This window comes from Balaenoptera borealis (assembly GCF_965194805.1).
Source record: "Balaenoptera borealis genome assembly, chromosome: 14".
Classification (NCBI taxonomy): domain Eukaryota; kingdom Metazoa; phylum Chordata; class Mammalia; order Artiodactyla; family Balaenopteridae; genus Balaenoptera; species Balaenoptera borealis.
This window is the reverse complement of record NC_138875.1, coordinates 74,652,579-74,676,000: the sequence shown is the minus strand read 5'-3', so window position 1 is coordinate 74,676,000 and position 23,422 is coordinate 74,652,579. Positions and strand designations below refer to the sequence as shown.

At 54.2% G+C, this 23,422-nt stretch overlaps 2 protein-coding genes across 5 annotated transcripts in view; one reads left to right on the top strand and one right to left on the bottom strand.

Annotated features, from left to right (window-relative positions):
* Positions 1–15,515, top strand: part of HNF1A (HNF1 homeobox A) — a 25,416-nt gene extending 9,901 nt beyond the window's left edge. The window contains exons 2-10 of one of the 3 annotated variants that reach the window (XM_082354483.1): positions 6,340–6,539; positions 8,060–8,246; positions 8,685–8,926; positions 9,917–10,068; positions 10,190–10,391; positions 11,159–11,350; positions 12,477–12,598; positions 12,682–12,826; positions 14,217–15,515. In XM_082354483.1, the coding sequence (XP_082210609.1) occupies positions 6,340–6,539; positions 8,060–8,246; positions 8,685–8,926; positions 9,917–10,068; positions 10,190–10,391; positions 11,159–11,350; positions 12,477–12,598; positions 12,682–12,826; positions 14,217–14,344 (1,570 nt within the window). In that variant the 3' untranslated portion in view covers positions 14,345–15,515. Of the gene's footprint in view, positions 1–6,339; positions 6,540–8,059; positions 8,247–8,684; positions 8,927–9,916; positions 10,069–10,189; positions 10,392–11,158; positions 11,351–12,476 lie in introns of all 3 variants that reach the window. The other 2 variants (XM_082354481.1, XM_082354482.1) reach the window with 2 other exon arrangements.
* LOC309610939 (protein CUSTOS) lies at positions 15,464–23,422 on the bottom strand. Of its 2 annotated transcripts, XM_082354530.1 has the most exons (6): positions 23,246–23,394; positions 21,079–21,121; positions 20,801–20,899; positions 17,951–18,024; positions 17,323–17,413; positions 15,464–16,810 (listed from the first exon to the last, which is right to left on the bottom strand). In XM_082354530.1, the coding sequence occupies exons 1-6, from the start codon at positions 23,367–23,369 to the stop codon at positions 16,459–16,461; spliced, it is 783 nt and encodes a 260-aa protein (XP_082210656.1). In that variant the 5' UTR covers positions 23,370–23,394; the 3' UTR covers positions 15,464–16,458. The 2 variants fall into 2 exon arrangements, with proteins under 2 accessions (XP_082210656.1, XP_082210655.1); XM_082354529.1 differs by lacking the exon at positions 20,801–20,899 and having other exon boundaries at positions 23,246–23,422.

Genomic DNA, 23,422 nt, shown 5'->3' with positions numbered 1-23,422 from the left:
GGGCATGCCCCAGGGGAGCCCCAAGGTGGGGACAAAGCAGGAGAGTCCACGACTCTAGTCCCTGGACAACGGGGGTGGGGAGGCAGGGAATTTTTAGCTACCATGCCCATTTCGACTCTCCCAATCCCAACTTCCCTGCTAGGCCCCCGGATGCACCAGTGGGGAGGGGGAGCCCAGGCCGGGGTTTTGGGCGCCCCGCTTGGCCTCCCCGGAACTCAAGCATTCAGCCAGCAGAACCCAGGTCTTTCTTACCTGAGGGAAATGGAGCCTTAGGATGGGAGCTGCTCCCCTTTCCAGCACAGCCTCAGGCCATGCCCCTCACCAGTGGGTACCGTTAGAAGCCTCCCCACTCTGTACCCCACCCACTGGCTGGCTCCCCATCTCCTGGAGAACTGGGTGGGTCTGAGCCCGATGCCTCCCCTCTCCTCAGCAGTGCTGACCTGGTTACTAATTACCCACGGGCTTTATTATTTCTCTTTTGTTTTATAAATTTATAAATGGCAAAAGGCTCTGATAAGGCCTGTGATCATTAACTTGGAGGGCTGGTAGCCTGGTGAGGCCTGGGCCAACCAACTTCGCACGGAGCGGGGGTGGGGGAGGTTGGAGGTGAGGGAAGGGGAACCTGGGGGCTGCAGGGACTGCCCCTCCCCTAAGGCTCTGTAACCTCCATCTTAACAGCCAGGGGGGCACGTGCTGAGGTTTCATAGGTATCATTTCGGGTAGTGTTGAGATGAACTCTGGAGGCACCTGGGGACAACTGCTTCGCAGATGAGGGAACTGAGGCTCAGAGGGGGGGCGGAGCTGGACTAAGGCCACCCAGCTGGGGCTCCACACCCACTCTCTTCGGTGTCCTCAATCACCATGACCGGGTCCAGGGGCCAGCTGGGGGGTGGCTGGGGGTTCTGAGGAAGAGTCCCAAAGACCACCTCTTTTCTGTCCAAGGTCCTGATCCCAGCTTGGGGTTGGGGAGGGCTGGATCCCTGCCTCAGGGAGCTCTCAGGGCCTGCCAGGCCTTGTGAGGGCCTGGGCAGGGGGCAGGGGAGTAGCCAGGGCCCCCTGACTTGGCAGGAAGAGGAGGGCAAAGGGCCCTGCCGCGTTGCAGGGGAGGGGCAAAGAGTCTGGCATCTCCAGACCCAGGGCGAGGGCAACTCGGACAAGGGTGGGGCAGGGCCAGACCTGCTCAGGGCCCCAGATGGGACTGGGGGCTTTCGGGGGGGACTGGGGGCAGGGAGTGCCAAAGGCCTTACCTGGCTGGGTGGGGCCTCTTGATCAGCAGCCCCTTTGGTGGGATGATGGGTGGAGGGAAAGGCTTGATCCACAGCACTCGAGCAGGAAGCAGGGGTCAAAGTGCTCCCTGGGGACCAGCAGAGACCTGGAAACTGAGGGAGAGAGGGGAGACATGGAGGAAGAGACAGGGCGTCAGGGGAGATGGAGAGAGAGGCCTGGAGAAGCAGAGTGGAGCGGAGGAGCCGGGAGGGGAGAGGGGCTGACACGCAGCTGGGAGAATGGGCTGGGGAGAGAGCGAGGCGCCCCAAGCTGCGAGGAAGCTGGAGTGCTTGCCTCCCGCCCCGATTGGGTTTTCTTTAATGCTAACAGCATGCTATTTACTTTCCATTTAAATTTGAGATGTTGCTATAAATTATCAACCAGCTCCTTGTTCCTGCGGGGTTTATAACTAACTACCTGGGTTACTTATTGTTCAGGTAACAAAAGGGATCTGAAAACGCCCCGAGGGGAATAAGTGGGGCCTCGAGCCTCAGGGCACAGGCTGCAGAGGGGTGGGGGACCCCCATGAAGGCCTGGCCAGTGGGGGAGGTTGAGGCTGGAAAGGATGGTGAAGAGGCAGGGCTTCCCGTGGAAGCCAAGTGTGACCAAGAGTGACCTCGGGCAAGTCTCTTCTCCTCCTGCCTCTGTTTCCCTACCTGGACAATGAGTAAAATTCAAACTCCCTGCCCTGATTCCCTGATCTCTTCCTGAGGGACCTCTCTCCCTCCCTCACTTTCCTCCAGTTACACTACACTTTGCTGATTCCCACCTCAGGGCCTTTGCATGTGTTGTAACTTCTCCCCGAAACCCTCTTTCCAGATCTTCCCACGGTCAATTCCTTCTCGTTTTGCTCAAATTCCACCACAGTCACTCCCTCTTCCACTACTTTCATTGACTTTCCCCTGAAACTTATCATTACTTATTACCTTATTTGTCTGTTTTCTATCTCCTGCTATGACAACAGAAGCTCTCCCAGAGGCTTGTTCACCACTCAGACCCCTGATATCCAGCCCAGTGCTGACACACAGCATGAATGAACGAGGGACTAGGCTTCTCTGAGCCCTGGGGATGTCTGCTGCAATGGCCAAGGGAGTAACATGTTCCCAGGGCTCCTTCCTCAGTGTCCTCCTGGGCCCTCCTGTCCCTGAGCAGCTCAGACTCAATCTTGAGGGTCTCTGGTCCTCTCCACTGGGCAGCACCAAGGCACTGAGACCCAGGAAGACAGTGGCCAAGGTGGGGCAATCTGACATCCCTAACTGAGGCCAGCCTGCCTGGGCTTGAACCCCAGCTCTGCTCAGGCAGGCAATTTCACTTTTCTGAGTCCCAGTGTTCTCTGCAAGGCAGAGTTGATCATAACGCTTACCCACAGGGTAAGCATGTGAGTGCAACGAACAGTTGCTATTATCAGTGGTCCCATTTTACAGATGAGCAAACTAAAGCTCAGAGAGGCAAAGTGACCTGCACAAAGTAACTCTTACAAAGCAGTAAGGCCAGGACTTGGACCCAGGTCCTCCTAATCCCACACTTTGCACAGCACCCTGAGGTCGCATGCCTGTCCTTGATACATTTATCTCCCTCTTTACCCTCCTGGGTCATTCTTGCTGTTAATGTCACCATCGACCACTTCTGCGTAGTGCTCGAGGGCTCACGAAGCGCTTACAAGTGCATTAAGCTTGTTTTCTCCTCCTGACAGCCTATTAAATATTATTAGCTCCCTATTACAGCTGAGGAAACTGAGGCACACAGAAGTTAAGAAACTTCCCAGGGCCACCCGGAGAGTGAGTGGCAGAGCTGGGATTCACACTGAGAACTCAGCTCCCCCTCCGGATGAGTGGCCTTCAGGCTGGTCTCCCAGCTCTGCAGCCTTGGACCCACTGAAACCCCACGGGCCAGGGAGCAAGAGGCCCAAAGCCTCGAACCTCTGATTGACCCTAGAACTGACAGGAGGCAAGAGGAGGAGGGATGTGGGCAGACCTTCACCTTTCCTGGGCCCTCTTCCCTCTGCTGTGGGGCTGGAGGTCCCAGGACTAGGTCGCTGCTGCTGCTGCTGATGGTAACAATATTGTTCCACTTACTGAGCACTTACTGTGTGCCTGGCCCTGTCCTCAGCATTTCACTCCTATTAGAAACTCATTCAGTTCTCCCAACAGAGAACAGGGAGGCAGGGGTGAATTTGCCGCTGTGTTACAGGGGAGATGCGGGCCATGTGCACATTGGGCGCGAGGTCACAGTGGTGGGATTTGAACCCAGGTTGGTTCGACTCTCAAACCCATTAGAGTGAAAGCAGGAGATGCCTGGAGACCTGGCCTCTTAGTTCTGCGTTGGGGAAAATGTCCGGAAAAGAGCCATGTTCTTGGAGACTGTGGGGCGGGGTGGGGTGGGGGGAGAGAAAGAGAGCAGAAAACAGAGAGACACAGAGACAGAAGGAGAGAGAGTGAGAGAAACAGAGACAGATAGAGACACATGGGGTCAGAAGGACAGAGACAGACAGTAAATCTTTAGTTTGAGCCAGGAGAGGCCCTGTTGAAGGAAGACTGGGCTCCTTCTCTCTGGAGAAGAGACAGAGGGAGGGAGGATCTCTCAGGAGGGTGATGACTGCAGTTGGGGGAGGAGGGAGGCCATCGGGCAGCCCAGCCCTGGAGTCAGATAAACATGTTTGCCACGGAGCACAAGGCTGGACTTTGTCCTGCCCTTCCCTCCCAGCTCTGACTGGCACCCGGGGAACGGGGGAGGTGGGGAGGAGAAGCTCCTAGGAAAGCAGGGAGATAGGGCTTGGGGAGAGGTTGCGGGGTTCAGGAAAGTGAAATATTCTTGAGTCCCAGCGAAGTTACCTTGGACAAGTGTTCACCTTTCTGAGCCTCAATCTTCTCACCTGTGAAATGGGCATACTTCCTAGGGTTATTCTAAGATTTAAATGACCAGTCCTTACCTGGCTCACCATAAATACTCAAGAAGCATGAATTCTCACAGCTATCATTTCTACACAAATGGGACTTTGCTGGACCGACTGCTGATTAACTATATCTGTCCCCACCTTCCATTCCTCCCTGCCTGTATGGGAACTGCTGATTAAAAAAGGAGGAAGTCAGAGGGCCAAAGTGGATGAAAGGCTCTGTGCCCTCATGTCTTGGAAGGGCATTGTCAAGGACACAGGCGAGGCTGGTTCTTTGAGGAAAGAGAGAAGGGCCAGGGGAGAAGGCAGTGTGGGGTGGGCTTCAGAGCACTGGGGGGCTTCTTTTCTTTTTTTTTTTCACAATTCACTTTTAAACATTATATATGCATATGTAGTATATTATATGATACTATATTATTGATACATAATTTATGAAGTACAGAAGAGTAACAGAGAAAACCCTCCCCTCTCACCCTGTCCCCAGCATCCAATCAGTGACTCCAGTTCATTCCGTATACTTCTGGTATTTCATGTGAACAAAACAAATACGTAGAAATCTTCTTTTATCCCACTTAAAATTTTACACACATAGCACAGTAGACCTATCACACAAACTGTTCCATCTGGGCTTGTACAGAGCTTTCTCAGTGGGTTTTCATGGCTGCATTGTACAGAGGCACTGCAATTTGGTTAATCAGCATCCTTTTGCTGAACGCTTAGGTTGTTTCCAATCTTTGGCTGTGGCAAACGACATGGAGATGAATCACTTCCTACACACGCCATTTGTCACATATGCCTCAATTCTAGAAGCAAACTGCTGCATCAAGGCTGTGGGAACACAGGCTTGGGATCGCACAGACCTGGGTTTAAATCCCAGCTCTGCCTGTTTCAGCACTGTTGTATCTGACACATGGTTGTAATAGAAGCTCAGGAGAGGATGAAGGGAAGAGAGGAGGGTTGAGACAGAGCAGAAGAGGGAGAGAGAAGAATTTATATCGTACAGGCAACCTGACCCGTTCCATTCCCCACAGTGAGCAGAGAACAGGAGATTGAGCCACAGGTGGCCTCAGGTCCCCTTGAATCCCTCGAGTGAGAGAACTGAGCCCACAGAGTGCGATTCCATGCTCAGACACGCTCATTTTTCTTACAAGGCCTTGGGATGCCAGCCCCTAACCCCTTCACCTGGGACTCTGTTGAGAAATTAGCCACCCGTCTCAGTGCTGTGGGGAGACTGGCCGCGCCACCATCTAGGGTTTAGTGCAGATTTTCAGGAGGCGTTTTGATGCTATGTGATTTTTATCTGACAGGCTGACTTAGAACCAAATCCTTTCAGCTGGGGTGGGACTCTACTGGGCTGGCCCTGTGACCTTGGACAAGAGATACAAGTGACACAGTGCTCTGAGCCTCAGTGGCCCTGGATGTAAAGTGGGAGAATCATGTTTCTCTCCTTGTTTTCAGACCCAAATTTTTTTCCGGTAGATCTCTCTCATCTATCCATCCATCCACCCACCCATCCACCCATCCATCTAACATCTACCCATCAACCATCCCATTCATCCATCCATCCATCCATCCTCTCACCCACCATCCACCATCAATCCATTGACCATCCCATTACCCACCCATCCATACATACATACACACATCCACTCATTCATTCATGCATTCACCAAGGGCAGACTCTATGCCAGGCCTATTTTGGGTGCCGAGAACCAGACAGTTCCTGCCCTCCAGGTGTTTATAGTCTCTCACAGTGGTTAAGACACAGCCACAAATAACATTTCTAGGTAGAATGGCGGGGGAAATCTTTAAAGGAGGCACAAAGATGAGTACCCTCCCCATCTGGCTTGGGCAGCTCCCAGGGGGTCTGTTTTTGTCTACATCTGTGTCCACGTTTCTGTGTGTCCGTGTTTCGAAAACTTTATCTGTTCCTATGTCTGTGTGGGACTGGTTGGGGCCTGTGTCCACGTCTGCCATGTGCATGTGTCTGCAAGTCTCTGTCCCCATGTCCTTGTGTCCTGGCATGAGTGCCTTTATCTCCTGTCTCTGAGTCTAGGTACAGGCTCCTGGGCTCCACGCCTGCTTCCATCTACCATCCTCACCCCCCGGGTGGACAGGGCTCCCAGCACCCACCCTGGGCTGAGCAGCCTGTCCTTGCGCCCCCGCCCCCCCCACCCCAGGGAGGACCCATGGCGTGTGGCTAAGATGGTCAAGTCCTACCTGCAGCAGCACAACATCCCGCAGCGGGAGGTGGTCGACACCACCGGCCTCAACCAATCCCACCTGTCCCAGCACCTCAACAAGGGCACCCCCATGAAGACGCAGAAGCGAGCTGCCCTGTACACCTGGTACGTCCGCAAGCAGCGAGAGGTGGCCCAGCGTAAGTAATAACCGACTGCAGCCCTGTCTTCCCAGCAGGGCCCGGGACTACCTGCAGCTCGAGGGTGGGAGCTGGAAGACTCCCACCCCATTCCTCGGACAGGCAGACTGAGAGGAAGTCGGGAGGATTCAGCCAGCATGTGACAGCTGTTCTGCGCAAGGCGCTCTGGGGGAGGGGAGGAGGGTTGGTCTTGGGCATCCTCTTTGGGTGGGTGAACTGGGCCCCTGCCTTCCAAGAGCTCCCTGTGTAGAGGGGAAGCAGGAGAACAAATCATCATGATTCGGTGAGACAAGTATTAAAATGTGATAACGCCAACAACAAAAGCTAGTGTTTATGGAGCACTCACCGTGCGCCAGGCCCAGGGCAGGGCACTACAGACAGTGTTTCCAAGTGTTGAGCTGGTGGAGGAGGAGAGAATAATCTCTTCCTCAGGGAGGCAGGGGCATCAGGAAGGATCAACTAGAAGTATGATCTTTCAACTAAGTCTTAAAGTGTGAGTTGAATTTTGACCCATGAAGATGCAGGGATGGGGTTTCAGGCAGAAGGAACAGCAGGAGTAAAGGCTCAGAGGTGAGGTGCGTGCTTAGGGAATCCTCCACTGCAAACCTGGGAAGAGCTAGGTGCACTATTATTCCGGGGATGGTGGGTTTCACTACCCGGGCCTCATACCCCACAAAATCCCAAGTGCACTTCCACACTTTTGAGCCTAAGTGTAAAAAAAAAATGTTTTTGATGTTTCTTTTACAATTATCCAGGTTTTCAAGGTAATACACACTTAATTAAAAAAAAAATAGAAGAAAGTAAAGATTTTACAATAAAAATTAGGTGTCCTTCTCCTAAGGCAGCCACTGGCATTCCCAGTCTCATACGTAACCTTCCAGGGGTACTGTATGTATATACTGGCTATATACATATTTCCCCTGCTCTTTGAAGGGCTGCTAGCTGTTCTGTTATTTGGAGGCGCCATTAACTGGCCTCCTACCAAAGAACCAGCTGAGAAAGTGCCTGGGTCTCTTCTCTCCTGGCTAATTCTTATACTTTAAGCTTGATTTTCAAGTCTGGAATGTTGAAAATAGCGCGGAATCTACTCAGGAGATACAGTTCAAGTTTCTGCTCTACTGTGTGACCCTGGAAAAATATTTAACCTCCCTGATCCTCAGCTACCTCATCTATAAAATGGGACGGCATATGTGTCAAATGTGAACAAATGCTTAATGCTTACCTGGAGCCTTGTATTGAAGACTGTGAGATTATATCTTGGCCCAGTAGCAAAGTATGCAGGGGTTGATTAGTGATGTCTGCCTTGGACACAGGTTAGGAAAGGGGTGGTGTGTGTGCTATGTGTCTGTCATCACTGGATTAGATGATTTCTAAGTTCTAGCTGTAAGCTCCTCTGGCTCAGCATCCTAGGAATGAGAAAGAACCAGAGGCATGGTTAGGTGAACCAATTCCAGCATGGTGAACCAATGCTGGAAGGTGGGATTGGCCAGTGTCTTGCTAATGGCTCTCTGTGCCCACAGAGTTCACCCACGCAGGGCAGGGTGGGCTGATTGAAGAGCCCACGGGCGATGAGCTACCAACCAAGAAGGGTCGGAGAAACCGTTTCAAATGGGGCCCAGCATCCCAGCAGATCCTGTTCCAGGCCTACGAGAGGCAGAAGAACCCCAGCAAGGAGGAGCGGGAGGCGCTGGTGGAGGAGTGTAACAGGTAGAATGGCTGGTGGTCAGCAGGGCTGGTTTGGTCTGGGCTGGGGGAAGGCGAGGGGGGCTCTGGGTCCTGAGGGAGGCTCCCCAGGTTTTGAGAGCTCCTGCTGTTGGCCCAGGAGTTCTCAGCTCCTGTTCAGTGTCTGACACCTAGCTCCATTCCTGGCACCCACCCCCCACTGACCCAAGCAGCCCTTGAGTGGCTGCTCGTCTCACTCATCCTCACTACAACCCTACACTTACTGGGCTCACTCTATAACTGAAGAGATTGAGAGGCTAAGTCACTTGCTCAAGGTTGCACAGCAGACTGGGCTCGGAACCCAGGTCTGCCAGCCTCAGCAAATACTCAGGTAGAGCCCTACTTCTCAGAACCCTCCCCCCAGCCCCAAGGGAGGGTTCTTCTGTGCCTGATCCAGAGGCTCATGAGTGGCCATTTCTGCAGGGCGGAGTGCATCCAGAGGGGGGTGTCACCATCACAGGCGCAGGGGCTGGGCTCCAACCTCGTCACAGAGGTGCGCGTCTACAACTGGTTTGCCAATCGGCGCAAGGAAGAAGCCTTTCGGCACAAGCTGGCCATGGACACGTACAGCGGGCCGCCACCAGGGCCAGGCCCAGGCCCTGCGCTGCCTGCCCACGGCTCCCCTGGCCTGCCCCCACCGGCCCTCTCCCCCGGTAAGGTCCACGGTGAGTGCCACGTGGGCAGGGGGATTGGGATGGTGGGTACAGAGAATATGGGGGTGGGTGGGAGAGTTGGGGAGCACCACCCCAGTGGCAGCAGCCACCCAAACCTCTTAGCACTTCCTTACGGCTCCAACTCCACTCTATTTGCACTGCTCTATCCACTCCACCCCTCTCCATTCCATTGACCACTCAACTTTGCCCACTGTACTCCATTCCATCCGCTCCATTCACTCCACCCTCATTTGATTTCAGTTACTTCAACTCATTCCAGATCAAACCAACTCAATTCATTTCAGCTCAGTTCAATTCAACTCAATTCAGTTCAACTCATTATAATCTAATTTAGTTCATTTAAATTTGGAATAGTTTGATCCAATCCAATTCCCAGTTGATTCAGTTTAACTAAATGTATTTCAAGGAAATTCAGTTAATTTTGTATCAGTTCAGTTCCAATCCAATTCGACTCAATCAATCTCAATTCATTTCTGGTTTGATTCAATGATACTCAGTTTCATTCAACTAATTCCAGTTCATTCTATTCAACTCAGTTTGCTGTGGTTTAATTTCACTACCGTCAATTCAGTTTGGCTCAGTTGTCTTTTTTTTTTGGCCACACTGCACCGCACGGCATGCGGGATCTTACCCCGACCAGGGATCAAACCCCGTGCCCCCTGCAGTGGGAGCGTAGAGTCTTAACCCCTGGACCACCAGGAAAGTCCCTGGCTCAGTTGTCTTTTACTGAGCACCTACTTCACGTCAGGTATAGCCCTGGGCAGTGAGGGCCACAGAGCTAATAAAACGTGGCCCTTGTGTTCAAGGAGTTGGAAGCAACCAGCACAGGGCCTGGCAGGAAGTGGACACTCAAGCAAAGTCTGCTGGCTGCATAGGGATGGGGTGAGGGGTCTGCGCAAACCAATGCAGTTTGGAATGATGGGGGCCATGGAGGCGGGCAGGGAAGCGGGGTGCTGAGGCTGGACACTGCTCCCGCTCCAGGAGTGCGCTACGGACAGCCTGCAAGCAGTGAGGGGGCAGAAGTGCCCTCAAGCAGTGGTGGTCCCTTGGTGACAGTGTCTGCACCCCTGCATCAAGTGTCCCCCACTGGTCTGGAGCCCAGTCACAGTCTGCTGAGCACAGAAGCCAAATTGGTGAGTGTCCTGCCCCATCCCCCCCACCCCCGCCAATCTCCCCTTGGCTGGGAGATTCTGGAGCAGTCCCCAGGGAGGTAGGGTGGGACCCCACCTGACTCAGTTCGGCTTCCCCTTCAAGGTCTCAGCCACTGGGGGCCCGCTGCCCCCGGTCAGCACCCTGACAGCACTGCACAGCTTGGAGCAGACATCCCCGGGCCTCAGCCAGCAGCCCCAGAACCTCATCATGGCCTCGCTTCCCGGGGTCATGGCCATAGGGCCTGGTGAGCCTGCCTCCCTGGGCCCCACGTTCACCAACACGGGCGCCTCCACCCTGGTCATTGGTAAGCTGGTGGGGTGGACGGGGGCATCTGGGGGAGGGGCTCCCGGGTCTCCCACAGAATCCAGGAGCAGGGAGAGCCACTGGGACTCATTCCTTCATGTATTTATTGAGTGCCCACTCCGTGCTCCACCAGTGATACACAAGTGGACCAAACAGCGCCAAATCTCAGCCACCCAAGTGGGGAGGCAGACAATAAGCAGAATATGGGTTGGCCAAAAAGTTCGTTCAGGTTTGTCCTAACATCTTACAGAAAACCCCGAACAAACTTTTTGGCCAATCCAATACGTAAGTTATAGAGTACCTTATAAAGGTAAAACAGCTATGGGAAAACAGAGCAGAGCAAGGAGGACTGAAGTTTTCTAGGTTTTAGGTTTTAGTTTTTTTTTTAAAAAGCCCAGAAAAACTTTATTCAGAACTATTAGGCAGAAACTCAATATATAAGACAGACAGGGAGCTGCTGGGAGCCGGGTACAGAGAGTTAAGCCCCAGGGCCTTTGCATTGTTGTGGAAGCGCAGGGCTCCAGGGACCCTAGTTTGACACACCCCCTGCCCTTATGATGAGCTAGCAGCTCAGAGGGGGAGTTAACTTGCCAGGGCTGTAACTCAGTGAAGGTTCCTAGTGCAAGGCTCTTTCCTGATTACCTTGTCCCCTCCTCCACCCCACTGGCTCCAGGAGGGAGAGATGGTGCCCCTGGGGGTCGGGGCTGGGCCTGAGGAGGCCATGGAGGCGGCAGGAGGTCTGGCTGACTCCTGCCGCTCCCGCTCCAGGCCTGGCCTCCACGCAGGCGCAGAGTGTGCCGGTCATCAACAGCATGGGCAGCAGCCTGACCACCCTGCAGCCCGTCCAGTTCTCGCAGCCTCTGCACCCTTCCTACCAGCAGCCGCTCATGCCCTCCGTGCAGAGCCACGTGGCCCAGAGCCCCTTCATGGCCACCATGGCCCAGCTGCAGAGCCCCCATGGTGAGCACCCCTCGGCCCCCCTGCTGGGGGAGGTGGTGGGAGAGGCTGGCTGTCGTTGAGCCCAGGGGAAGGGGGCGGCATGGCAGACGCTGTGGTCTGTGTGTGTGTCTGATACAAGCGTGAGTGCTTCTGTGGCGGAGGCTCTGCGGGGGCTCAGATGAGCGTCTGTGGGCTGGAATACGTTTCAGTGTGTGGCTGCATGTGCACGCACATGGGTTTGTGTGAGTGGGTGTTTGTGTGTGCACACCCACGTGTGCCCTTGGGGCCATATGTATTTCTCAGCTTTTAGAAAGGTAATGTGGAGCATACACCATGAATGACACAACACTCCCAGCAGGGCTTGGAGCAACACTCTGTCATCAAACACCATGATTCCTGCAGCAAAAGGTAGAATTCCACGAAGTGGGTTAATAAAGACTCAGCCTCACATCAGGTTCAGGTCAGATTTTGCCACCAAATGAGCTCTAGTGCCAACCAGACAAAAACCTGTTGGCTTTCAGACCTTTCTGGAACTTGGACTCTTGGATAAGGGCTTGTGGACCTGAACATCTGTGTATTTGGTTGAGGGCACCATTTATGTGTGTGAGTGGTTGTGTTTTCATCTGAGTCCATGTGAGAATACGTGATTTACGTTGTTTTCTACTGGCATCTGTGTGTATATTTGTGGGGCTGGGGACTGCAGGTGAAATTCTGGGTTACACTGTGGAGAGGGGTCCTGGAGATGGAGAAATGCTGCCCCCTCCTCACCCCCTAACAGGAGCCCTGGCCTTTCCCTCCAAGGCCGGTACGTAGTGCCTTAACAGCACCTATGCTCCCGTTGCCCTTCACACCTGTCCTCTTGAGGTGACCGCAGGAGCTGGGTTTGGGGTCCCGGCCTCGCCCAGGCTCCTCTCCACTGAGACAGGCGGAGCAGGCCCCTGTGGTTGGGGAGAGTGTCCAACCCCTCTATCTGGAGCCCCCAGTTTGGGAAATCAGCCCTGAGTCCCCAGACACTGCCCCACTGGGCTGCTCACCAGGCCCACGCCCCATTTCCCCGGAGCCCCCCACCTTGAGGCCCTCCTGGGAGGGGTTCAGCCCAGCCCAGGTGCCAAGTCTGTGTCCTCTCTCCTCCCTCCCTCCCGGCCAGCCCTCTACAGCCACAAGCCCGAGGTGGCCCAGTACACCCACACGGGCCTGCTTCCGCAGACCATGCTCATCACCGACACCACCAACCTGAGCGCCCTGGCCAGCCTCACACCCACCAAGCAGGTAAGGCCCAGGCCTGCCCCGGCCCCTCCCTGGGTCCTGCCCCAGCGCACACCCTGGCGGCTCAAGAGCTGCCCTTCTGCCAGGTCTTCACCTCAGACGCTGAGGCCTCCAGTGAGTCCGGGCTTCACACACCAGCGTCCCAGGCCGCCACCATCCACATCCCCAGCCAGGACCCTGCTGGCATCCAGCACCTGCAGCCCACCCATCGGCTCAGCGCCAGCCCCACCGGTGAGTGGCCTTTCCCTGCCGCCCCCCTGCTGTCCCCATAGCTGGGGAGGAAGACGTGAGCAGCAGACGGGGGGCAGGGAGGGGATAAATGCGAGGGGGCACCTGTGCTCCCCTGAAGTGAGCCGAGGGGGGTGTGAAACCACAGGAAATGGGCCTGTCTCACAGGAACATCTATTAACTCAGTTGAGGAAAAAGATAACCGGAAGAGGTGGTAGGGGGTAATCAGGAGGCGAGAACTGGGCTTGCTGGGGACCAGAAGTGACTCATGGATGTGTTGCTTTAGCTCAGGGTTTAGCATTTTTTTGAATTCATTGCCAACAGCTAAAAATTAAGAGCTTTCATAGACTTCTGGCTCCTCTTCGAAAGTCGGAAGGACTCGTGTTGCCCCGTGGCAACCACAGTGTGGGCTCTCCAGCCCACCACGTCCCACCCAACCCACACATTTCCATTCCCTGAAGACCTGAGTCTGCAGCCCACAACGTCAGGGTGAAGAGCAGGCACTCTGGAGTCAGGCTGCTGGGCTCTGAGACCCAGGGCAGCCGCTTGCTAAGTGTGAGCCTCAGCATCCTCCGCCCAGCGCTGGTGGCTGCAGGGACAGTCACTGAGGGCTCCACGGTCCAGGCTCTGTGCTCTACCCATGAGGTGTGTGTCGGCATCCCCGTTTTACAGATGAGAAAGCACTCAAGGAGGAGAGGGACTTGGCGGTGCTTCCAACAGCCACTAGGTAGTGGGGCCAGGACCTGAACCCAGGTCCAAACTCAAAGCCCATCCATGCTCTTAACCATCTGAATCAGTCAGGGTTCTCCTGAGACGCAGAACCAATAGGAATACACACACACGCACATATATATAAGGAATTGGCTGATACGACTGTGAGGGCTGGTGAGTCTGAGAGCTGCAGGGTAGGAAGTGACGCTGCAGTCTCCTCTGGGAAACCACAGCCTTTGCTCTTGAGGCCTTCAACTGATTGGATGAGGGCCACCCACATTATCAAGGGAACTCTCCCTTACTTAACGTCAACTGCGTAGGTGTTAACCACATCTACAAAATACCTGCACAGCCACGCCTGCATTAGGGTTTGGCTCAATGACTGGGTACTAAAAGGCAGCCGAGCTGACGCATAAAACTAACCACGAAGCCAGCTCACCAGCGCTTCTGTGATGTTCCCACTAAAATGTGCTGGGAAGACCACTGCCTCGTGGCCCTGGAGCCTAGCTGGGGGTTAATAAGGCCCGAGGGCAGAGGTGTGACTCTGGGGTCCGGTCACCTGCTGAGATTTAGGAGGTGGCGAGGTGCCACTTTCCCATCCCGAGTACCCCTTAGGGATGGTGGGTGGGGAGGGGTCGGGACGGGCATGGCAGGAAGCCAGCCGCCTCCTCTGCCTCTGCAGTGTCCTCCAGCAGCCTGGTGTTGTACCAGAGCTCCGACTCCACCAACGGCCATGGCCATCTGCTGCCGTCCAACCACAGCGTCATTGAGACCTTCATCTCCACGCAGATGGCCTCTTCCTCCCAGTAACCATGGACACGGCCTCCCAGGGGATGGGCCCTGGAGCCTACACAGACTGCTGGAGGGGTGACCAAGACATCTGAGCCTGCAAAACTTTCACTGCCCCCAGGCTGCTGCTCTTCCCTGGAAAACTGTGCCTCAGTCCCCACCCTGTTCCCCTCAGAAAAGGGGGGGGGGGTTCTGAGGCGCCCCAACCCGAGGAGGGCTGCTTCAGTGCACGAGAGGGAACCGTGCAGAGCTGGGAAGCAGAGCCTGCTCCTGGTGGGACTCGGGAGGGACTGTCCCTGCTGCTCAGGGTAAATCTTGTCACTTGGAACAGAAGGGGGCAGCCCTGGACTCTGGTACCCCCAGGCCGGGCCTGTGGAGAGGCCACACTTCTCAGGACACCAGGCTGTGCAGCTGGGAGAGAGGTCATAGGTCAACGTGGCCCCATGCTGTCACCTGTGCCCCAATCAGGCCACTCCACCCAGCCCCCCTTCCTGCTTTTAACCCGCACACCCATTTGGACCCACCTGTCCCCCATCACATAAGCATCGCCTGAGTGGCTCCTCTGTGCCAGGGCCTGGGGCAAGCAGGCCTCTCCAGCTTCCCTCGTCCTGAGCCATCCCTCTCCCCGGCCGCCATGATCTCCCGTTTTCTTGGACATCTGTCCCCCTGTGCATCACACCTTCTGATGCCAGCCTGGCATCTCGCCTCTACTGGAAAGCCCCCACCCCCGCAGGCCTAGGTGTTGTCCCTGCTCCTATGGGAGACTCGTGACTCTGTGCCTGGTGCCAAGTCAAGGTCGTGGGGCAGCAGACCCTTCCCTGCTTTGGGGGAGAAGCTGCTGAGCTCAGAAGGCGGTAAGGCCAGGGCAGCTGGCAGAGCTGAGGGGCCCAGAGGGAGAAGAGAGGCGAGACCAGAGAAGAGGTTGCCGCCTGGAAGCTTGGAGCCCAGCTGGCTGAGGGAAGGCGATCACAGCCCACCACCCCGGGGAGGTTGAGGTCCTGAGGGACAAGGGAGCCGTGCCAACGCAGGGCTCATCTCCCTGGGGCTGCTGCAGATAACCCAGCCCCAGTGGACTGCCTCCATCCTGGATTGAGGAAGGAGCCAGGGGAGAACTGGCATCCCCTGCAGCTTGCAGCCGGCTAAGGGCGAGCCTGTACATTTATTTAACTTTTAGTAAAGTAAATGAGGAACATGTTGAAACGTCTTGCTTGTCCACACATCGCCCAGATGGGATTGGGCAGGCAGAGGGGGGTGGAAGGGGACCAGGAGCCCAAGGAGGGATGGGGCCGGCACACACGCTCTCACATCCCACCTCTGTCTTCCTTGCTTTGCCGAATCTCCAAGGCCAGGCAACGAAGCCAGCACTTCACCTTCACCTTGAACTTCTGCTCCTTCTTGCAGGATACATGGGTCCATGAATCCCCCAGGCGACGAGTGCTGTGACACTTCCTGAAGTCTTGACGCTGGGGCAGTGGAACACTTCTGGGGGTGCAGGCAGGACCCCTCCTGTGTGATGCTTACTTACAGTGGCTCACCAGGATTCAGCACGGACACGAGGGTAGCACCCAAATCCCTCTGTTACATTCTGGGTCCCTCGACAATTTATTTTCAATTATCTGGTTGGCTCAGAGACATGATCATGCATGGCGTATTCACAATGTGAAGAAAGAAAATTCTGGAAAACCAGGTGGAGGCAGGGATCTCTCTCCTTCTTTTCCAGACAGTGTTATATCAGGTCTGTGTGGCTTGGAGGGGGGACGCACAAAACTCCTCCTGGGGCTTGGCATCTCGGAGACCCCCTCCCTCGTTTTCTTCAGGTCGTCTCCCACACCAGGCTGAGGAGGTGGAAGCTCTACCACTTGGCCATCAGCCTTCAATAACTGGGAGGCTCCTCCTTCTTCCTGAGACCACAGAATGTTCTGGTACCACGGGTCTGCCCCAGCCCCAGTGGGAGCACAGAAGGGCAGGCCTTGCTCACCCCACAACCGCTTTGCCCCGACCCTTGGGCCAGCCCCAGTCATGGGCGAAGTCTAGACTTGCTAGCCAAGTCCTTGCACTTGGAGAGGGAGGCGGGGCTTGGACATGCCTTGTCCCCGGCAGGTGCCCGAGCTGGGCCCCGTGCTCACAGGCGGGGCTCAGTTTGCAGGCACGGCTGCCGCGCTCTTTGCTGGTGGGGATGGGGAGGCCTCACTGGCCCTCTTTGCCTTTTTCTTCCTTTTCTTCTTTTTGGTCCCAAACGGCGCCTGGTCTCCATTGAGCCCGGTGGACTCCCTTCCTTGCTCCCCAGATGCGGCCTTGCTTGCAGTGGTGGCCACGGGGGCAAGGTTGGTGCTGTCCTCCTTGGCTTTCTTTTTCCACTTCCTTTTCTTCTTCTTTGCTTTTTTCTCCACGTTGCCAGGGCCGTGGATGGCGGACTCCTGGACGATGTCAGAGGCTGACACAGCCGCCTCCCGGCAGCGCTGCAACTCCTCGTCACCGTCCTCGCTGCTGCAACGGGAGTGCAGGCCAGGTCAGCTGGAGTCGGGACGGGGCCCCAAAGCCGCCTCTCACTCCCTCAGTCCAAGCCACCAGAGAGAGGCCACGGACAGAGGGTGGCGGTTGGAGAACTCGGGCTTGGCAGTGAGGCAGAGCTGGGTTCCAATACTGGCTTCTCTGCTTCCTGGCTGTGTGACCTCATATTGCGACTTAACCTCTCTGACCCTCAGTGTCTTCATCTATAAAACGGGGATCTTAACAGAGCCCAGGCCTCACAGGGATGTCCCAGGAGTGCAGTGTCCAGCACAAGATGGGTGCTGGAAAAGCAGTAAACATCCAAAGCCAACGCCCAGTGGAAACTCTTCCCCCTTCCACTGAGGTACTATTTTTTCAGCTACTGCAGGGCTCCTTCTGGGCCTGGACCTGACTGGAGTTGGCCTGGCTATTTGGGGGGCAGGGGGGACTAGCCAAGACAGAACACAGGCAACAACGAGGGAACTTGAGGAATGGGTGTCCCATCTTACCTGGAGCTGGAAGGCAACCGTTTCCGGCGGGGCTGGGGAGCAGCTTCCTTCTCAGGGCCTCCAGGGATGGACGTGAAGAAAAGGCGGAAGCCTGCAACCCACAGGGGCGGAGTCAGCACCGCCAGGGGCACCCCAGGGGCCGAGGCTGCCCCGTCTCTGCCCTCAAGGAGCTCCCAGTCCAGCGGGCATCGCTCCTAACTACAAAACGGTGCCTCGTAGGATGAGAGGCTCACTTGCTACCTGCTGCGGCGAGAGGATGGGGTGCTTGAGGGGATGCCGGCTGCCGAATCAAGTCAGCAAGCCCTCAGAGGCTTCAGGGAGCCAGCAGCTGAGCCTCCCGCCTAAGGCAGCCCTCAGAGTGGCTAATGAGTTGGGCAGGGGACAGAGACTCATGCAGGAGAGGCTGCAGGGTGCAGTGGCTAGGCGCTCCTGCTTAGGGTCACCTCGGGCCAGTGTCTGCATTCCCCAGAGCCCCAGTCCCCTCATGACTCCCCCCTGTGAACAGGATCACCATAATACATGCCTCGCACAGGGGCTGCAGGGATGAAAGAAGATAAAATGCCAAAAATGTATTTCCCAGCTCCAGACTCACGGGAGGTGCTTGATAAAGGAAAGTATAACTGCTCACCATCATCCTCCAGGACGCCTCTCGGTACCTCAGCCTTTCTTGGCTCCTTCACTACTTCTGAGATGGTAATGGAGCTAAGCGAAGAGAGGGTGGATTTAAGATGAGATTCTGGGTAACAACGAAAATTCTTTTTAATTAAAACTTGCTTTTCTCCCTTTAAGTGGAGGGGGTAGGGTAACGCGATACTAAGTGCAAAGGCGGAGAGCACCCCGGCCTGATGGGGATGCAAATGTCCATAGTGCCAGCTCAAACTGCGGTGCCTCACTGGTTTAAACCCTACTTTATTCCAGAAAGTGCTGAAGAAGTTTTGAAGATACAGTACAACAAAATGAGTGCAATTTCAAATAAGGCAAAGAGAAAACAAGAGCAGGAAGGACAGAAAGAGCCAGAAGTGTGGCCAGGAAGCCCTACACACTTGCTAGACAGAGGGTACACATTTCGTTGTGAACTTCCTGGCAGCAAGCACGAAAAGGGAAATATGACCAGTCTAGCAAAAAACAGTTCAGAGGTCAGCTCCTAGAGCAGGGCAGACCTGTTTTTTTTGTTGTTTGTTTTTTTTTCATTTTTAAATTTTTAAAAACTTGAGCTCATTGTAGATTGACATACAGTACCAAGAAATAATACGGGGAGATCCACGGACTCCCCCCCACCCCATTTCTCCCTCTGGTGACACTGTGTGTAACTAGGGTCCATTATCACAACTGGGAAACTGACTTTGCTACAACCCACCGACCTTTTTCAGACTTCAGACCTGGGTTTTGAATCCTGATTTTGTCACTTACTAACAAGGGACTTCATCTCTCTGAGCCTGTGTTACCTGTCTCTACACTGCGAGTGATAAGAGTCCCCGCCTCCGAGGGCTGCCACAAGAATTAAATGAGACAGTGGGTACCAAGCCCTGAGCACAGAGCCTGGCTGCAAGCCAGTGCTCAGTAAACAGCAGCTACGACGATGCTGAAGACGATTACTGTTGTCGAGATAAGCAATGAGCTTCACAGGACCCCCTTTCTCTAGAAGCACAGAGAGAGCGGGGAGAACTGACGAGACCAGGAAGCAGGTCTTGGGGGAATGCTGGTGGGGCAGTCACCTCGCACCGCAGAGACCGACGCTCTCAGCAACATCCTCGCAGCGAACACAGCAATGCACTGGGTGCTTCTCCTAACTGCCTTCTGTAGGCGCCAGAGGCCTCCCCGAAGTCCTGTGCGGGACGCGGTCTGGGGTCTGGGGAGAGGGAGCGGAGACGCGGTCTGGCCCAACTGGGCGCCGCCCCTGACCCGGGTAGTATCTAACCCAGTGGTTCAACGTCGGTCCGCAGGGGACACCAGGCAATGTCTGGAGACACAGTTGGTTGTCACGGCTGGTGGAGAGACACTACTAGGATCTCATGGGTAGAGGCCAAGGATGCAGCGAACCATCCTACGTGCACGGTATAGCCCCGCACAACCACGGGCGATCCAGTCCAAAACGTCCATAGTGCCAAGATGAGAAACCCTGATCTAACACAAGGGACCAACTGGAGTATCGTTTCTTTGGAGAGAAATATGGGAACGCTGCAGGGAATATCCTGACCGCGTGTAACCCGCATCCTGCTGGATGTCCACCTAGGGAAGCATCCATTGTGGATCACTGCAACGCCAGGCAGGCCCTGGTCACCCTGAAGCCGAACTGTCATGGAGAAAAACCGCTCCCGTGGGGTGAGATGCTAACTGACCTTCCTAAACATGTTTAACACATTCCCAGGTTGGGGGACTGGCACTAACGCCATGGGGGTGCAGGCTGCTGAGGCCTGGCCCAACATTCTGTCTGGGAGGAGCAGCTGGTGTGCACTTTGGGAAGGCTTATTTGTCCTTTTTCAATGACTACTTCAAATTGCAGGACTATGGCCTGAACACCCTCAATCTCCTTTTCAAAACCTGCTAGGTTGGGGACTTCACTGGTGGCACAGTGGATAAGACGCCACGTTCCCAATGCAGGGGGCCCGGGTTCGATCCCTGATCAGGGAACTAGATCCCACATGCATGCTGCAACTAAGAGTTTGCATGTCACAACTAAGGAGCCCTGGAGTGGCAACTAAGACCCGGTGCCACCAAATAAATAAATAAATATTAAAAAAGAACAACAACAAAAACCCTGCTAGGGCTCTGTCAAGTGGGGATGGATGTAGACCAGCCTATCCTGGAACACGTCCCATGACACACTATCAGTCATCCATGGAACAGCGGCACTGTGGCCAAATGAATTCGCAAGATGCTGGGCTAAACAAAGTTACACAGGTCTCTTTACTGCAGGACTTCTCAGGACCTTGAATACACTATTAGGAATCTAAATCTCCCAGGCATGGGGGTATGCAGAGTGCAGCGTTTCTCCACCTCTTTGCTGTTGGACCCCTTTTGTCAAGAGCCACACTCTGGACTCACATTTCTGGGCACCTATTTTGGGAATGCTGACCTGGATCTTTACAGATTGTATTCTCACAGTGCCTGGCATACAGAAAGCACCCAAGAAATAGGAATACAGTTGGTCCCTTGCCCTCTTGCAGTGGGAATGAGCTCGGGTTCCCCTCTTCCTCTCGTGGTAGCAGGATTCCACAGTGGTTAAGAGCAGGGCCTTTGGAGTCAAAGCCACTCTGCTCCTCCCTCCCTGTGACTTCAAGCAAATGCGTCCTCTCACAGAGGGGAGCCTGTTGCCACATCTAGAGAAGGACAACGACAGGACCTCCGTGGTAGGGTGATTATGAAAAGCGATGATGTGACAGATGCCACGTGCTTGCCGCGATGTCGACTTACACACGCTGAGCTTCCAGGCCATGGGAGCCCTTACTCTTCGTATTAATGAATAAGGGCAGGTTACCTGTCCAGCAGGGCTCCCAGCATCTTAGCTACATGGGCTCGGAATTCAGGGGTGGTCTGCAGCTCGTTGCCGTCTTGTTCGTGCTCATCCACCTTGTGCCTACAACACACACGAAAAGGACCTCACTTCCTGCCAGCTCAGAAGCTGCCCCCATGAGGGCGGGGAACACATGTGTCTGGTTCGCACTGACATCCCAGGGTCTAATAGCCTCTGGCACACAGCAGGGGAGCAATATCAATGAATGAATGCATGAAACGTGAACCCAAAGTGCACAGTACCTGAGGCTCGGTTGGGTGGTTGGCAACTGAGTATTTGCAGCACCTGTGAAAATAACGAACACCAAAGCATTTATAGAGGAAACGACTATAGCATCAGTTGTGTGTCAAGCACTATTTTATGTGATTTACATGTATCACTCATTGAATCTTTCCAATGACCCCATGGGGTGGGGGGTGGGGGTTACCATTATCCCCATTTTGCAGAAGAGGAAACTGAGGCAAGGAGATGTAAAATAGCTTAGCCAGGGTCAAACAGCTAATAAGCGACAGAGTTGGGATGAGGACACAGGCCATCTGGCTCCAAAGGTCCCCCCTTAACCACTATGCTGAACAAGCAAGTGTAATTTGATTCCAGCATTTATTGAGTGCCTACTATGTGCTTGGCTGTGTGCTAAGTGCTGTGGAAGAGAGAGAAGAAGGGGGCTCAGTTATATTGATCACTGGACTCAGAGTCTGGCTGGGGTCTCAGCCTCCACTCATTAGAGGTGCCTTTCCAGCAAGTTCATTTATTTAAGAACTATTTTCCTGACCACTGTGTAGGCCCTGGGGATACCATGGTGAAGGGATACCAGCCCTCGTGAAGTTCACATCATGTAACCTCTCGCTCAATAAATATTTGTGGATCAAGTACAGGCCAGAGTTGACTCTAGGTGCTGGGGATGCAGGGGATGAAAGGAAAAAAGACAGGATAAATAAAGAGGCAATTGTAGAAGAAAGGAAAGCATTATATACGAAGGGAATCACACAAAGTATGATGATGGTGGAGAGAAGGCGTGTAACCCAGCTTTCCCGAAGAGATGGTGTCTCAGCTGTAGTATTAAAGGATGAGTGGGAGTCAGACAGGAGGGGGAAAGCAGTCCACGAAGAGAGACCGATCACATAATTGCTGCTATTTATTGGGCCTTTAATATGCGCCAAGCACTGCAGATACATCATCTCAGTTCCTTCTCAACCTTACGGGGTAGGTACTACCATTACCCCCACTTTACAGATGAGGAAATTTAAGTACAGTGAGATTTAAGTACCTTGCCCAAATTTCTTACTGCCAGTAAGTGATGGGGATGGAAAGGCATTTCTGCCTATAGAAAATGAAGAGAAAACTGCAGAGTTATGGTGCCCACAGATGAGAGGGCACAGTATGGTCTGGAGCCTACCTACGGGAAGTGTGCAGTATGGCAGGAAGGCAAAAAAATAGATTACCAAAGGGCTTGTAAGTCCTTCTCAACAAAAGCAGGGGTTCTTTGCCACGGCCTGCTCTGGCAGTCTGGTAAAGCCTGGATCCCTTCTCAGAATGTTTTAGATGCAAAAAATGTAACACATAGGATTACAAAGAAAACCAATGATACTGAAATTCAGTTATCATTAATAGTAAAAAGCCAAATTTGGGATATTATTAATATATGTGCTTCTTAATTAATGTATAAGATCTACTGATGGGTCTAAAAATTACTGTAATTTTAAAGCAGGGATGAGTGGAAATGATTTTTTTCAACATTTTACTGTGAATAAAATATTTTTGATATATCTGCAAAGACTGTAATGGGATTTGAAAATCTGTGACTTTTGTTAAGACAAAGTTAACAGGTATTACCAAAACTACTGTGGCTTGTTGTTCACATGCATGATGGAAAGAGATGCTAAATTTCAAACAGAGATTAATGAAGGTAAAGATGAAATATTTTTCCCATTCAGATTCACGGACCCTCTGGATTCTGTCCGGGATTAGGGACCCTTAAGTTATGGGGATTTGGATTTATTCCCAGGGCACTAGGGAGTCACGGTCAGAGAGACGTGTAGGACACAGCTCGCTGGCAGCCCCAGGGAGTGAGAAAGTGTTGGAGGCGGGGAAAGCCTGGATGCGAAAATCCAGTAAGGGTCGCATTCACCTCGGACAGGTGGTGGGCTGCCCAGGGTGCGACAGCTAGGATGGACCCAGGGAAGCAAAGTCAAGAGACATTCAGGTGCTTTGGTTTTTCTGACGGGGATAATGGAACAACCCTCCCTGCTGAACTTGTCCGCGCTTTGACTCTGAACCCCACCCAGACCCTGGAGCCTCCTCGGGGAAAGAAGTCGAATTCCAGGGACTCCCTCCCCACCATCCATCCTCTCAGGCCGCAGGGGAAGATCCTGCGCCCTTCGGCCAGACTCCCCGAACATAGTCCCTTACCGACTCTTGGCTTCTCCGGGCCCCTCGGGCGCTGCTCCAAGCCCCAGGCCGGAATCGCCGCCTCGCGGCACCGCTCCAGCTCCTCCGCATCGCTGCTGCTGCTGCTGCTCTCCATATCGCTCATGGCGCCCTGGCGCCGCCACCTTGAAGCACCGCAAAGGATTGTGGGGAGCGCCT